The 15,897-nt window shown below is 44.9% G+C and overlaps 2 protein-coding genes across 2 annotated transcripts in view; one reads left to right on the top strand and one right to left on the bottom strand.

Moving 5' to 3' along the window:
• LOC140208309 (uncharacterized) overlaps positions 1 to 15,897 on the top strand; it is a 292,599-nt gene that overhangs the window by 154,105 nt on the left and 122,597 nt on the right. The gene's annotated exons all lie outside the window — the stretch shown is intronic.
• The window catches only part of LOC140208308 (uncharacterized), a 49,065-nt gene that overhangs the window by 14,849 nt on the left and 18,319 nt on the right, over positions 1 to 15,897 (bottom strand). Inside the window, 1 exon segment of the mRNA XM_072276897.1 lies at positions 7,234 to 8,268. Within this exon segment, the coding sequence (XP_072132998.1) occupies positions 7,234 to 8,268 (1,035 nt within the window).

Genomic DNA, 15,897 nt, shown 5'->3' with positions numbered 1-15,897 from the left:
GTGGACTGAGAGGTGAACACATTGAAATGCACAACATCATTACCGGCTGAACCAGGGATCCCAGTCTCTGAAAAAGGGGATGGACTGTCCGGGACTGAGATGAGGGGAAATGTCTCCACTCCGAGGGTGGTGAATGTCTGTAAATCCCCACCACAGAGGCCGGTGAAGACTCGGTGATCGTCCTGACATAAAACAGCGGCCGGCAGATGTGTGGAGACCGAAGGGATCGAGGAAATGAGGATCGGGCAGAAACATGTGGCTGAGATGGGAGAGCAGCCTTCATCTTGTTGATGGTTAGAGGGGCTGAATGGCCACCTCCTGCTGTTTCTCACTTGATGTTTCAGTGTTCCTGTCCAGTGAGGCTGGAGGAATGTGAATAGAAATGAGTGTTTATAAACATGGACAGATTTAAATGAAAACTGCACATTTCCGTTTTGGGTCTGAATTGTGTGTTGGACCGGGATGGGAATCGAGCCCGTCACTCTGTGACCTGGGGGTGGAGGGTAAGGGACAGGGAAGATCTGGAGGGAAAAAGTAAAAATAGATCTGGTGTAAATATGGAATAATGTGGGAAATGTAGCGGATGGTTCGGGCAGCGTGTGAGGGGCGAGGAGCAGAGTCACCGGTTCAGGTGGGAGACCCTCCACCAGTCATGTGATCCCATTTCCTGTTCACGTTTTTCCACAGACCTGCATCATCTGTAGTTCACTGCTCTACGTGTACGTGTAGCTTCATCTTTTGCCTGTTCAGACAAGTCAGTGAGATCCGGATCTGTCACGTCCTCTCGTTGTGGGTGGACAATGATTTTTCTGCAATATTTTCAGCATGTTTCCATATTACCACATAACAGTTACAGCACGGAAACAGGCCATCTCGGCCCTTCTAGTCCATGCCGAATGCTTTCTCTCACCAAGTCCCAGACCTCAGACCATAACCACTGTGCTGAGGCCTGGGACTAGGCCTCATTCCACTGTTTTTACCTACTGAAGTGCAGCCAATGTTTCTGAATGTCTGACCCATTTATGTGAGAATTTAGCCTTTTCTATTTATCTGAGCTTCTCATAAATGTGTATGGTTTACTTCAGCTTCACTCCAGAATTTCCAAAGCAACAACCCAGTCAGTCAAATAGTTCCACACAATTAAAATAGTTTACAGTATTACATTTAAAAAATATTTATGTTGTACTACTTATATAATTTAACTATTTAATATGTATATTCTTATTTTAAATCACAATGATTAAAATCTATTGTTATGAATTAGGTTCTATTGCTGCTGCAGAGACAACAAATTACATGACATCTGCCAGTGCTATTAAACCTGATTCTGATAATTGGTCTGGGAGACCCACCACCGGTCGCCTAATCCCAGTTACCGCAGATCGTAATGTGAGATTGAAGCCTTTTCTATTTATTTGTGTTCCTCAGTTGAGTTAAGTTTCCCGCTGTGCTTCCAAAGCAGAAGCTCAGCCTGTCTAATATTTCCACACAATTAAAATGGGGAATTTGTTTATTCTTATCACGTACTGAGCTACAGTGAAAATCTTGCCTGACCTACCATCCACACAGATCGATACATTACTATGGTACATTGAGCTGATATACGACAAAACAATAACTGTAACAAAGCATTATGGCTGCAGAGAAATTGCATATTCATACAACACAGGTGTCACAAATGCAGAAATTTCTCTACCTCAGTCCGTCAATGGAACACACCAATACCCTTTCAACAGATCAATCTTTGTAAGAAATTAACTTTTCCAACCTTATCGATGCAATCATCCACCCTAGGGATAGGATAGGCATCTGATTTTGTTACTGCATTTACCTTCCTATAGTCAGTGCAAAATCTAACTCTACCATCAGGTTTGGGCACAATAACGCAGGATGAGGTCCAATTTGATGTTGAAGGGCTAATAATACCATTTTCAGCATATATTCAATTTCCTGCTCAGCCAATTTACACTTTTCTACGTTCATGCGATATGGGTGTTGTTTAATCGGTTTGGCTTGACCAATATCTACGTCATGTACTGCGACCGTGGTTTGCTTGGGAACATTGGGAAATAAATCCTTAAATTTCAAAATTAATTCCTTCAGCTGTTGTTGCTTTGGCTGCAGATGAGCCAACTTGTTGTCAATATTTTCGAGAACAACCAAGTTCATTAGCCTAACCAGAACCATATTTGGCTTGTGTAAAGTTTCAGACGAGTCAATTGTTTCATTCTCAGGGTTGTCAGATTTATATGTTTGACAACATTCACTGATGGTGCCTGCTCGTCAGAATAAGGCTTTATCATATTGATGTGTACCACCCGTGTTAGCTTACGTCAGTCGTGTGTTTTAATAACATTATTCACATCATTAATTTGAGAGACTATTTCATACAGTCCATTGAATTTCGCCTGAAGACGATTTGTCAACATTATCCCCCACCATGTATTTTCTTTTGTTTTGGTCCGCTTATCAAACCAACACTTCATTTTGTTTTGAGAAATCTTTAAGTTTTGTCTCGCTAGACGACAGGCTTGGTGTAGTTTATTTTTGAACTTGAAAACATAGTCTAACAAATTAACATATACCTCCCCATCAATCCACTGTTTCTTTAACAAGGTCAAAGGTCCCTTCACTCGATGACCAAATACGTTCAAATGGACTAAAGCCCAGTGATTCCTGTACCGACTCTCTTCAGCCTGATTTATACTTGTGCATCAAATGTACACCGTAGGCACCATGTACCCTGCGCCGTAGGGTGATGTGTACCTCCTCAAAAAAGTAACTCGCGTCGCGGTGACGCAGACTGCAACAACTGTGATTGGTCCGCTTGGTAGCATCGCATTTCTGGTTGCTTTTCTCCACCTTGTCAGTACACTGATGCGAAATAAATGGTTGGAGACAATGAACCAAATCGTCAAGTCTACCTGCCGACATGGGAAAATATTTGAAATGCATTTCCTCGTCCATGTCTTTCATGAAGAAGCTCAACAGTGTTAGAGAAACACCACCGCCAACTTGCGTTTTGGTGGTGAAGTGCAGAGCGATGCAGTCACAACTACGCATGCTCCCTACGGCGGAGGGCTACGCAAAAATTAAATTGGGCCTATGGTGTAGGATACGGCGTATCCCGAACGCACAAGTATAAATCAGCCTTTACTGTGAACAAAAGCAAATGTATTCCTTCATCCCAGTCTTTTCCATTTTCAACACAGTACGTCTTAATCATTGTTTTGAGGGTAGAATGAAATCTTTCTAAAGGCCCTTTTGATTCCGGATGGTACGCAGACGATGTAATTTGTTTAGCTCCCAGTTCATAAACTACCTGCTGGAATAATCCAGATGTAAAATTACTTCCTTGATCACATTGGATTTCTTCAGGCAAACCAAATAAAGTAAAAAACTTGTTAAGAGCCTTCGTCACAGTTTTAGCTTTAATATTTCTGAGAGGTATTGCCTCTGAGAATCTGGATGCAGTACACATAATAGTTACCAAATACTGATGGACAGCTTTAGTCTTTGGCAACGGGCCAACACAATCCACTATAACTTTGGAACAGGGTTCTCCGAATGCAGGTATAGGCCGGAGTGGGGCCACTGGGGTAACCTGATTAGGTTTACCCACAACTTGACAAGTGTGACAGGTTCTGCAAAAGGTCACAATATCTTTCCTCAAATTCGGCCGGTAAACTTCTTTCATAATCCTGTTTACAGTTTTATTCACTCCGAAATGGCCACCGAAGGGCATACTGTGGGCCAAAGTTAAAATTTCAGTCCTATGAACTTTAGGAACTACAACTTGGTGAACAATTGCCCATTCCTCACTCGCAGGTATAGCAGGTGGCCTCCACTTCCTCATTAACACTCCATCCTTGAGATAATACCCTACTGACATTTTCTTAATCCAATCATCTGAGAGAGATGTTTCTTATAAAGCTTCAATCTCAGGGTCTCAGTTCTGTTCTGCTATAAACTCCTTCCTAGACAGGGATAAATCTTTCTCATCAGACTTACTACCTGAATCCTGTTGGAACAATGAAGGCTGAAAGGTCCCTGACAAGTCATCATAACCTGAATCCTGGTCAACCTGATTTTGGCTATCATGGGTATCAGAATCATGCTGCACAGAACCGTCTGCATTGGCAGACATTTTAGCCATACTTCGAATTACTGCGATAAATGTTAAAATCCATCTGTGGGTTGTCAGTGGTTGGCTTAGCTGTCAACTGCACTGTAGGAACAACTATACCATCTGCCAGGTCATTCCCTGACAGCAAAGTAACATCTTCCACTGGTAAACTGGAGCATAATCCAATCTTAACAGGTCCCGAAACAAACCCTGACTGTAAAGTTACCTTGTGCAATGGCACAGAAACAATGCTGCCCCCAATGCCTTTAATAAGATTTACCTCATCATTGTACATCTCATCACCAAACTTTAGAACGCTGTCTCATGGAAGTGACTGAAAAGCCACAATATCTCAAAGAATTTTCACTGGTACCGGGGTTGACCCTTCCATTACTAATACAAACCCATCTGACATAAAATGATGGAATCCCTTCTTAACTCAGTCAGACCTCTCAGTCCTTAACTGAGCCTCAACAGAATGTTCAGAACCCTGTGGGTTTATAGGTGCTTCAACATACTGATCACAGGCATGTGGGACTGCCTCCTTTTCCTTTTTCTTCTTCAGGACAGAACAAATAGCCACCATATGACCAGCTTTCTTACAATAGTAACAAGTAAGACCAGAATATTTCTCCTTCAACTGCTTCCCTTCATCCTCACTCTTGTTACGAGTCCCAGCTTTAATTTCTGGTTTACCCTGGTTATCCTTGCTATTCTTTTGGAAGCTCTTATTCTGGGTAAACTTAACGTGATGAGTTAAAACAAACTCATCTGCTAATCTAGCAGACTCCTGCAAAGTGGCAGCGTCCTTTTCATCTAAATCTAAATCAAGGATGCACCTTTTGAATTCTTCAATTAAAACCAACTCTTTCAAGCTGTTAAAATCACCACTTAACATTTTTATATGTGCACCAGCGGTCAAAGCACACAAACTTCTCATTAGCAAATTCCATATAAATCTGGTTCACAGATTTCCTCAAATTTCTAAACTTTTGCCTGTATGCTTCTGGGACCAACTCATAAGCTTTGAGCACAGCCTGTTTCACTATGTCATAATCAGCTGCTTCAACAACTGTCAAAGCAGAATAGGCTTGCTGAGCCTTCCCCTTAATTACACTTTGTAAGAGAATGGGCCAACCCTCTTTTGGCCACTTTAAACTCTGAGCAACTGTCTCAAATTGCTGGAAGTATTTATCAACCTCTGCCTTTTCAAATGGGGGTACCAATTTAACTTCCTGACTGCCCTCAAACTTATCACCAGAGTTTAACGCTAGACCTCTTTGCTGCAATTGCTCTATCTTTTTCAGTTTGAACATCCTCTACCTTTCTGCTTCCTCTCTGTTTTTCTGCCTCTCTAGCCTCAATCAGCATCTGCCTGTCCACAGCCTCCGCCTGTCCACGGCCTCCATCTTTATTTTTTCTAACTTGTATGGGAGCTCAAGCTCACTAGGTTTACTTTCAGGAAACACCTCCAACTCCTCCACTTTAAACACACCCTCAGATACATAATACTCAGCTATTATCCTCTGCATCTGTGACCTCCTCATTGTCAATTTCATCTTAGCAAGTTTTAACCTTCCAGCAATACTCAATAACTCAATCCTTCTGGCATCCTCTAATGCCTCAGAGGTTGGCGCTTCCAGACATCTATCAACATGCATTGCTTCTGATTTCCTACACACAAATAAATCAAAAGGGATTTCACCAATGAAGTCGAGAAGTAATCTATATGCCCCCAAATCTGTTCATATCCAGGACGCAGGCCCCAATTTTTTTACGAACCGTAATGCTTTAGAAATGAACCAGCAGCAATATACTACACCTGGAGTCTGGTTTTGATGTTAAAACCACTATCTTTATTAGTATCTACTTCTAATATAATAACTTAAGCAAGATAAACAATAGTTAACAGAGGTATGTGTACATATGTGTGTAAATATAACTCCCAGCCTACTGAGCTCGGGGGAAACAAGGCTTGGAGTCTTGAGACGGTAAAGTATGAAAGTTCAGTTCAATCACAGAATAGGTGATGAGAGAGAGATATTTGTAATCCAGGGTAAATGTTGAGAGAAGGCAATTATGTCAAATTCCACAGTATCCATGGTGGTAAAACGAGAGAACAGTTGCTGTAGATTTTATCCATCATTGTTCCAAATCCACATACGAATTATCACCAAAAGTAACTTGTCACAAGGGGTATCGTCTTCAAGTGAATTACCACACCACACCCAGGCAAGGGTTAACACATAAGTGGTCTTCACAGGATACCCCAAATCAGATCCACTCCAATGGATCAAACGAGGTGACAACCACACATTCAATGTATGCTGAATCGATAATTAACCCACCCTTGTGGGCATAGGAAAGTTCTAAACAGTGACCCATGGCCACTCGTTCCCTTGTTTTGAACCTTCCATTTTTCCTCCTTTATCTCCACCTGACTCTGAGTGTCAGTGTCCTCGGTTAAAACTAAACAAGCTGCGAGTGATGTGAACAAGATGTAAGTCAGACTGATCCGCCTTAATCTCTCCCTCTCTTAGAATGACAGCCCACAGCAAATGAAACCTAGGGATTCATAACAACGGTCACTCCCCATTGTGAACTGACTGGTGTGCCAGTAGTTGGGATGACTGAGTGAATCCCTTCCCACATTCTTTGCAGGTGAACGGCTTCTCCCCAGTGTGAACTCGCTGATGACTCTGTAGGGTGAATGATCGAGTGAATCTCTTCCCACATTCTGAGCAGGTAAACGGCTTCTCCCCGGTGTGAACTCGCTGATGTACCAGTAGGGCGGAAGAGTGAGTGAATCTCTTCTCACAGACTGAGCAGGTGAATGGCTTCTCTCCAGTGTGAACTCGCTGATGACTCTGTAGGTTGGATGACTGAGTGAATCCCTTCCCACAGACTGAGCAGGTGAACGGCTTCTCCCCAGTGTGAACCCGCTGATGACTCTGTAGATCGGATGACCGAGTGAATCTCTTCCCACAGACTGAGCAGGTGAATGGCTTCTCCCCAGTCTGATCTCGTTGATGACTCTGTAGGTCGGATAACCGAGTGAATCCCTTCCCACAGACTGAGCAGGTGAATGGCTTCTCCCCAGTGTGAACTCGATGATGACTCTGTAGGTTGGATAACTGAGTAAATCTCTTCCCACATTCTGAGCAGGTGAATGGCTTCTCCCCAGTGTGAACTCGCTGATGACTCTGTAGGTGGGATGACTCAGAGAATCTCTTCCCACATTCTGAGCAGGTGAACGGCTTCTCCCCAGTGTGAACTCGCTGATGACTTTGTAGGTGGGTTGACCGACTGAATCTCTTCGGACAAACTGAGCAGGTGAACAGCTTCTCCCCAGTGTGAACTCGCTGATGTACCAGTAGGCTGGAAGAGTGGGTGAATCTCTTCCCGCAGACTGAGCAGGTGAATGGCTTATCCCCAGTGTGAACTCGCTGATGACTCTGTAGGTTGGATAACTGAACGAATCCCTTCCCACATTCTGAGCAGGTGAACAGCTTCTCCCCGGTGTGAAGTCGCTGATGATTCTGTAGGTGGGATGACTGAGTGAATCCCTTCCCACATTCTGAGCAGGTGAACGGCTTCTCCCCAGTGTGAACTCGCTGATGACTCTGTAAGTGGGATGACCGAGTGAATCTCTTCCCACAGACTGAGCAGGTGAACGGCTTATCCCCAGTGTGAACTCGCTGATGACTCTGTAGGTTGGATGAATGAGCGAATGTCTTCCCACATTCTGAGCAGGTGAATGGCTTCTCCCCAGTGTGAACTCGCTGATGACTCTGTAGGTGGGACGACTGAGTGAATTCCTTCCCACATTCTGAGCAGGTGAACGGCTTCTCCCCAGTGTGAACTCGCTGATGATTCTGTAGGTGGGATAACCGAGTGAATCTCTTCCCACATTCTGAGCAGGTGAACAGCTTCTCCCCAGTGTGAACTCGCTGATGACTCTGTAGGTGGGACGACTGAGTGAATCTCTTCCCACATTCTGAGCAGGTGAACGGCTTCTCCCCAGTGTGAACTCGCTGGTGTACCAGTAGGGCGGAAGAGTGAGTGAATCTTTTCCCACATTCTGAGCAGCTGAATGGCTTCTCCCCAGTGTGAACTCGCTGGTGAGCCATTAGGTTAGATGACTCAGTGAATCCTTTCCCAGAAATTCAGCAGATGACCAGCCTCTACCCAGTGTGAACTGACTGGTGTGTCCGCAGGTGGGAAGACCGACTGTATCCTTTCTCACACAAAGAACAGATGAATGGCCTTGCCCAGTGTGAACTTGCTGATGTACCTTCAATTGAGATAACCGAGTGAATCCATTCCCATTGTCTGAGTAGGAGAACGGCCTTTCTCCTGTGTAAGATGACGGGTGTGTCAGTTGGTCAGATGACTGAGAGAATCCCTCCCCACAGTCTGAACAGGAAGGATGGTCGATCCCTTGCTCCACTTCTTAGGTATCTCGACAGAGTCAGCAAAACTGGTGTGCCGTGTTTGAGATTGCTGGAAGCAAATTCCTCCTCGTTTTTAACCTGTAAAAAGATTTACAAAATCCATCAATGGGTGTAGGACAACATTTCAGATGAGATTGCTTGAGTTGCCAAGGTTTGATCTGGTATCACACTGTTACAGTGAGGTTCAACCCAAGTTGGAGAGATAAATCATCTTCTGACTGGTCACAGTGCTGGTATCTGGAATGACCATCAAACTCTCTGATGCTCTTCCTGTCTCTATCAGAATGGGGCATTTCTGCCATCTCCAATTTGTGACTTGGCTCAGTCTGACTCTCTCCATTGGTATTATTTCCTGTTCCTGCTGAGCAGCATGGGTGCCTGGCCCCATCATATCTGAAACACTTTCACACAAATAGTCTTTCTTGACGTGCAGCGAGGATTTTCTTTTATGTATTATTAACTTAAAGTGCCACAGTTTTAAGTTTTAATGCCATATAAAAAATTCCTGCTGAGATGAATGGTTGGTCCACACAGCTGTGAAAAGGACTTAGAGTGAATTTTTGTATTATTTCAGGTTCTTTTCACTGTCACAGAAAAGGACAACACAGAAACAGGCCCTTTTGTTTGTGCTGAACTATCATACTGTTACAGTGAGGTTCAACCCAAGTTGGACAGAGAAATCATCTTCTAACTGGGCACAGTGCTGGTATCTGGAATGGCCATCAATTCCCTGATGCTCTTCCTGTCTCTATAAGAATGGGACATTTCTGCCGTCTCCAATCTGTGACTTGGCTCAGTTTGACTCTCTCCATTGGTATTATTCCCTGTTCCTGCTGAGCAGCATGGGTGCCTGGCCCCACAGTAACTGAAACACTCTCGCGCAAATAGTTTTTCTTGACATGCATTTGGGATTTTCTTTTACGTATGATTAACTTAAAGTGCCACAGTGTTAACGCCATATAAAAAAATTCCTGCTGAGATGAATGGTTGGTCTGCACAGCTGTTAAAAGGACTTGGAATGAATTTTTGTATTATTTCAGGTTCTTGTCACAGTCATAGAAAATTACAACACAGAAACAGGCCCTTTGGACCATCTAGTTTGTGCTGAACTATTTAAACTGCCCACTCCCATACCCCTACCATCCAGGTACGTATATAAACCTCTTAAATGTTGAAATTGAGCTCGCATTCAGCACTTGTGCTGGCTGCTCATTCCACACCCGGATGACTGTCTATGTGAAGAAGTTTCCCCTCATGTTCCCCTTAACGTTTCACCTTTCACCCTTAACCCATGGCCTCCAGTTGTAGTCCCACACCATCTCAGTGGTAAAAGCCAGCTTGCATTTACCCTATCTATAACCCTCATAATTGTCATATACTCCATCAAATCTCCACTCAATCTTCTACGTTCCAAGGAATAAAGTCCTGACCGTTTAATCTTTCCCTATAACCCAAGTCCTTCAGACCTGGCAACACCTTTGTGAATTTTCTCTGAACTCTTTCAACCTCTTTTACATCTTCCTGTAGGTTGCTGACCAAAACTGCACACAATTCTCCAAATTAGACCTCACCATCGTCTTGTACAATGTCAACAAAACATCCATCTCCTGTACTCAGTACTTTGGTTCATGAAGGCCAATTTGCCAAAATCTTTCTTTCTGTCCCTATCTAACTGTGACACCACTTTCAGTGAATTATAGACCTGTATTCCCAGATCCCTTCCTTCTACAGCACTCCTCAGTGCCTGACCATTCCCTGTGTAAGACCAAAATGCAACACCTCACACTTGTCTCCATTAAATTCTATTTTGCATTTCTTCACCCATTTTTCCATCTGGTCCAGATCGCACTGCAAGCCATGATAGTCTTCCTCGCTGTCCACTACACCCCATTCTTGGTGCCATCGACAAATTTGCTGATCCAGCTAACCATGTTAACATTCAGATTACTGATATAGGTTACAAACAACAGATCCAGCTCTAATCCCTGTGGCACACCACTAGTTACAGGCCTCCGGTCAGAGAGGCAACCATCTGCTGCCACACACTGGCTTCTCCCAAAGACAGTGACTCATCCAAATTACTATCTCATCTTGAATGCTGAGTGACTAAACCTTCGTGACCAACCTCCCATATGAGAACTTGTGGAGTGCTTTTGCTAAAGTCCATGTAGACAACACCCACTGCCTTGCCTTCATCCACTTTCCTGATAACTTCCTCGAGAGACTCTATAAGATTGGTTAGACATGACCTACCATGCACAAAGCCATACTGTCTATCCTTAATCAGTCCACATCAATCCAAATACTTGTACATCCGTCTCCAATAACTTTCTCACTACTGACGTCGGGCTCACCAACGTATAATTTCTAGTTTATTTTTAGAGCCTTTCTTGAACAGCAGAACAACATTGGCTGTCCTCCAATCCTCCAGTGCCTCACCAGTCTCTAAGGATCATTTAAATATCTGTGCTTGAGCCCCGACAATTTCTGCACTTGTCTTCTGCAGAGTCCCAGGGAACAACTTGTCAGGCCCTGGGGATTGATCCACGCTAATTTGCCCTAAGACAGCAAACACCTCCACCTCTGTAATCTGTGCAGGGTCCAGGAAGTTGATGCTGCTTTGCCTCATTTCTATAGACCCTGTGACCATCTCCTGAGTAAATACAGATGCAGAAAAGATCTCCCCCATCTGTTTTGTCTCCTCATATGGATTACCATTCTGATCTTCCACAGGATTAATTTTTTCCCTTGCAATCTTTTACCTCTGAACATATCTGCAGAATCCATGAGAATTTTCCTTCACCTTGTCTGCAGGGGCAATCTCATGCCTTCTTTTATTTCTTTCATAAGTGTTCACTTGAATTTCCTGTACTTCATAAGTACCCCAACTGTTCCTGTCTTCCTGTACCTGGTGTGCACCTCCTTGTTTTTATTGATTTGGGCGAGGAAAGCCAAAGGAGTGATAGAGCTGTATGGTGGGAGGTGGGGTAAGAGGTGGGAGGTGGGGTAAGACTAAAGTTGAAGGGGGAATGGGAACCTGTGGAAAGCAGCCAGTGAGTGAGCGTGCCAGTGAAGGAGTGGAGCTTTGAGGCTTTGACTCGAGAGATTCTGGCAGTTTTGGGCAGTTGGGCTGTGCAGTCAAGTCAATCAAGATTTAAATTGATCAGCAGAAAGCCGTTGATTAGACAGTCAAGATTTGAATAGCTCAGACTCAGCAGAAAGCAGCTGATTGGGCAGTTGAGGACAGGTGACCAAGTATTTTGAAAAGCTTAACCAGATAAATAGACGGGTAGCTCAAGCAAAGCGGACAGTGAGTGAGTGGGCCAGTGAAGGAGTGGAGCTTTGAGGCTTTGACTCGAGTGGCTTCGACGAGAAGAGGCGGAGGACCAGCTTGCTCGCAGTTAGTCTTTTCAATGTCTCCTGAGATGGTAATGTGCCTCCCATGTGAGATGTGGCAGCCTTGGGGGAACGCCCCTCTCCCGGAGAGTCACATCTGCCAGAAGTGCATATGGCTGAGTGATCTGGAAGACCGTGTAAGGAATCTGGAGCAACAGCTGGATGACGTTCTACACATAGGAGAGAATGAGGCAGTCATAGATGAGAGCTACATGGAGGTAGTCACACCTAGGCTGTCAGAAGCAGGTCGTTGGGTGACAGTCAGAGGGGGGAAAGCGAAGGTGAGCAGACAGGTAGTGCAGAGCACCCCTGTAGCCATTCCCCTGAATAATAAGTTTACTGTCCTGGATACTGTTGTCGGGGACAACCGACCAGGTGTGAGCCACGGTGGCAGGGCCTCTGGCACTGAGTCTGACCCGGTGGTGCAAAGCGTGGGATGGAGAAGAGGAGAGCTGTCGTCATTGGAGACTCTATAGTCAGGGGAGCAGACAGGAGATATTGTGGACATGAAAAGGAGACCCGCATGGTTTGTTGCCTCCCGGGTGCCAGGGTCCGGGATGTCTCTGACCAGGTGCACGACATCCTGGTACGAGAGGGAAAGCAACCAGAAGTCGTGATACATGTTGGGACCAACGACATAGGCAGGAAGAGGGATGAGGTCCTGAAATGTGAGTTTCGGGAACCATGCAGAAGGCTGAAGAACAGGACCTCAAGGATGACATTCTCAGGATTGCTGCCACTGCTACGTGACAGAGATGGTAAGAATTGGAGGAGATGGCAGTTGAATGTGTGGCAGAGGAGTTGGTGCAGGGAGCAGGGTTTTAGATTTTTGGATCATTGGGATCTCTTCTGGGGAAGGTGGGACCTGTACAGATTGGATGGGTTGCACCTGAACTCGTGGGGGAGCAATATCCTTGCAGGTAGGTTTGCTAGCATGGTTCGGGAGAGTTTAAACTAATTTGCGAGGGGGATGGGACCCGGAGTGATAGAGCAGTGAAAGAAGTGCATGGAGTAAAGCCAGATCTAACATATAGAGAGGCTTTGAGGAAAGAGAAGCAGAATAAACGGTGTAAAGACAGTAAGGTAGAAGGGCTGAAATGTGTGTACCTCAATGCAGGAAGCATCAGGAACAAAGGCGATGAACTGAGAGCTTGGATACATACATGGAATTATGATGTAGTGGCCATTACAGAGACTTGGCTGGCACCAGGGCAGGAATGGATTCTCAATATTCCTGGATTTCAGTGCTTTAAAAGGGATAGAGAGGGTGGAAAAAGGGGAGGAGGGGTGGTATTACTGGTCAGGCATAGTATTACTGCTACAGAAAGGGTGGGTAATGTAGCAGGATCCTCTTTTGAGTCAGTATGGGTGGAAGTCAGGAACAGGAAGGGATCAGTTACTCTACTGGGGGTATTCTATAGGCCCCCTGATAGCAGCAGAGATACAGAGGAGCAGACTGGGAGGCAGATTTTGGAAAGGTGCAAAAATAACAGGGTTGAGATCATGGGTGACTTTAACTTCCCTAATATTGATTGGCACCTGAGTAGTTCCAAGGGTTTAGATGGGGCAGAGTTTGTTAAGTGTGTCCAGGACGGATTCCTGTCACAGTTTGTGGATAGGCCGACTAAGGGGAATGCCATACTAGATCTAGTACTAGTTAATGAACCGGGTCAGGTCACAGATCTCTCAATGGGTGAGCATCTGGGGGACAGTGACCACTGCTCCCTGGCCTTTAGTATTATCATGGAAAAGGATAGAATCTGAGAGGGCAGGAAAATTTTTAATTGGGGAAGAGCAAATTATGAGGCTATAAGGCTAGAACTTGCAGGTGTGAATTGGGTTGATGTTTTTACAGGGAAATTTACTATGGACATGTGGTCGATGTTTAGAGATCTCTTGCGGGATGTTAGGGATAAATTTGTCCCGGTGAGGAAGATAAAGAATGGTAGGGTGAAGGAACCATGGGTGACAAGTGAGGTGGAACATCTAGTCAGGTGGAAGAAGGCAGCATACATGAGGTTTAGATGGGTCTATTGAGGAATATAGGGAAGCAAGAAGGGAGCTTAAGAAGGGGCTGAGAAGAGCAAGAAGGGGGCAGGAGAAGGCCTTGGGTTGTAGGGCAAAGGAAACCCCCAAGGCATTTTTCAACTATATGAAGGAAAAAAGGATGACAGGAGTGAAGGTAGGACCGATTAGAGATAAAGTTGGGAAGATGTGCCTGGAGGCTGTGGAAGTGAGCGAGGTCCTCAATGAATACTTCTCTTCGGTATTCACCAATGAGAGGGAACTTGATGATGCTGAGGACAATATGAGTGAGGTTAATGTTCTGGAGCATGTTGATATTAAGGGAGAGAAGGTGTTGGAGTTGTTAAAATACATTAGGATGTATAAGTCCCCGGGGCCTGATGGAATATTCCCCAGGCTGCTTCACGAGGTGAGGGAAGAGATTGCTAAGCCTCTGGCTAGGATCTTTATGTCTTCGTTGTCCACGGGAATGGTACCGGAGGATTGGAGGGAGGCGAATGTTATCTCCTTGTTCAAAAAAGGTAGTAGGGATAGTCCGGGTAATTATAGACCAGTGAGCCTTACGTCTGTGGTGGGAAAGCTGCTGGAAAAGATTCTTAGAGATAGGATCTCTGGGCATTTAGAGAATCATGGTCTGATCAGGGACAGTCAGAATGGCTTTGTGAAGGGCAGATCGTGTCTAACAAGCCTGATAGAGTTCTTTGAGGAGGTGACCAGGCATATAGATGAGTGTATTGCAGTGGATGTGATCTATATGTATTTTAGTAAGGCATTTGATAAGGTTCCACACTGTAGGCTTATTCAGAAAGTCTGAAGGCATGGGATCCAGGGAAGTTTGGCCTGGTGGATTCAGAATTGGCTTGGTTGCAGAAGGCAGAGGGTCGTGGTGGAGGGAGTACATTCAGATTGGAGGATTGTGACTAGTGCTGTCCCACAAGGATCTGTTCTGGGACCTCTACTTTTCGTGATTTTTATTAATGACCTGGATGTGGGGGTAGAAGGGTGGGTTGGCAAGTTTGCAGATGACACAAAGTTCGTGGTATTGTAGATAGTGTAGACGATTGTCAAAGATTGCAGAGAGACATTGATAAGATGCAGAAATGGGCTGTGAAGTTGCAGATGAAGTTCAACCCGGAGGAGTGTGAGGTGGTAGACTTTGGAAGGACAAGCTCCAAGGCAGGGTACAAAGTAAATGGCAGGATACTTGGTAGTGTGGAGGAGCAAAGGGATCTGGGGGTACATGTCCACAGATCCCTGAAAGTTGCCTCACAGGTGGATGGGGTAGTTAAGAAAGCTTAAGGGGTGTTAGCTTTCATAAATCGAGGGATAGAGTTTAAGAGTCGCGTTGTAATGATACAGCTCTACAAAACTCTGGTTAGGCCACACTTGGAGTACTGTGTCCAGTTCTGGTCGCCTCACTACAGGAAGTATGTGGAAGCATTGGAAAGGGTACAGCGGAGATTTACCAGGATGCTGCCTGGTTTAGCGAGTATGAATTATGATCAGAGATTAAGGGAGCTAGGGCTTTACTCTTTGGAGAGAGGGAGAATGAGGGGAGACATGATAGAGGTGTACAAGATAATAAGAGGAATAGATAGAGTGGATAGCCAGCGCCTCTTCCCCAGGGCACCACTGCTCAATACAAGAGGACATGGCTTTAAGGTAAGGGCTGGGAAGTTCAAGGGTGATATTAGAGGAAGGTTTTTTACTCAGAGAGTGGTTGGTGCGTGGAATGCACTGCCTGAGTCAGTGGTGGAGGCAGATACACTAGTGAAGTTTAAGAGGCTACTAGACAGGTATATGGAGGAATTTAAGGTGGGGGTTTGTATGGGAGGCAGAGTTTGAGGGTCGGCACAACATCGTGGGCCGAAGGGCCTGTACTGTGCTGTACTATTC

Source organism: Mobula birostris, chromosome 13 (genome assembly GCF_030028105.1).
Source record: "Mobula birostris isolate sMobBir1 chromosome 13, sMobBir1.hap1, whole genome shotgun sequence".
NCBI classification, from domain to species: domain Eukaryota; kingdom Metazoa; phylum Chordata; class Chondrichthyes; order Myliobatiformes; family Myliobatidae; genus Mobula; species Mobula birostris.
Note: the sequence above shows the minus strand (reverse complement) of the source record. Positions and strands in the feature narration are given on the sequence as shown.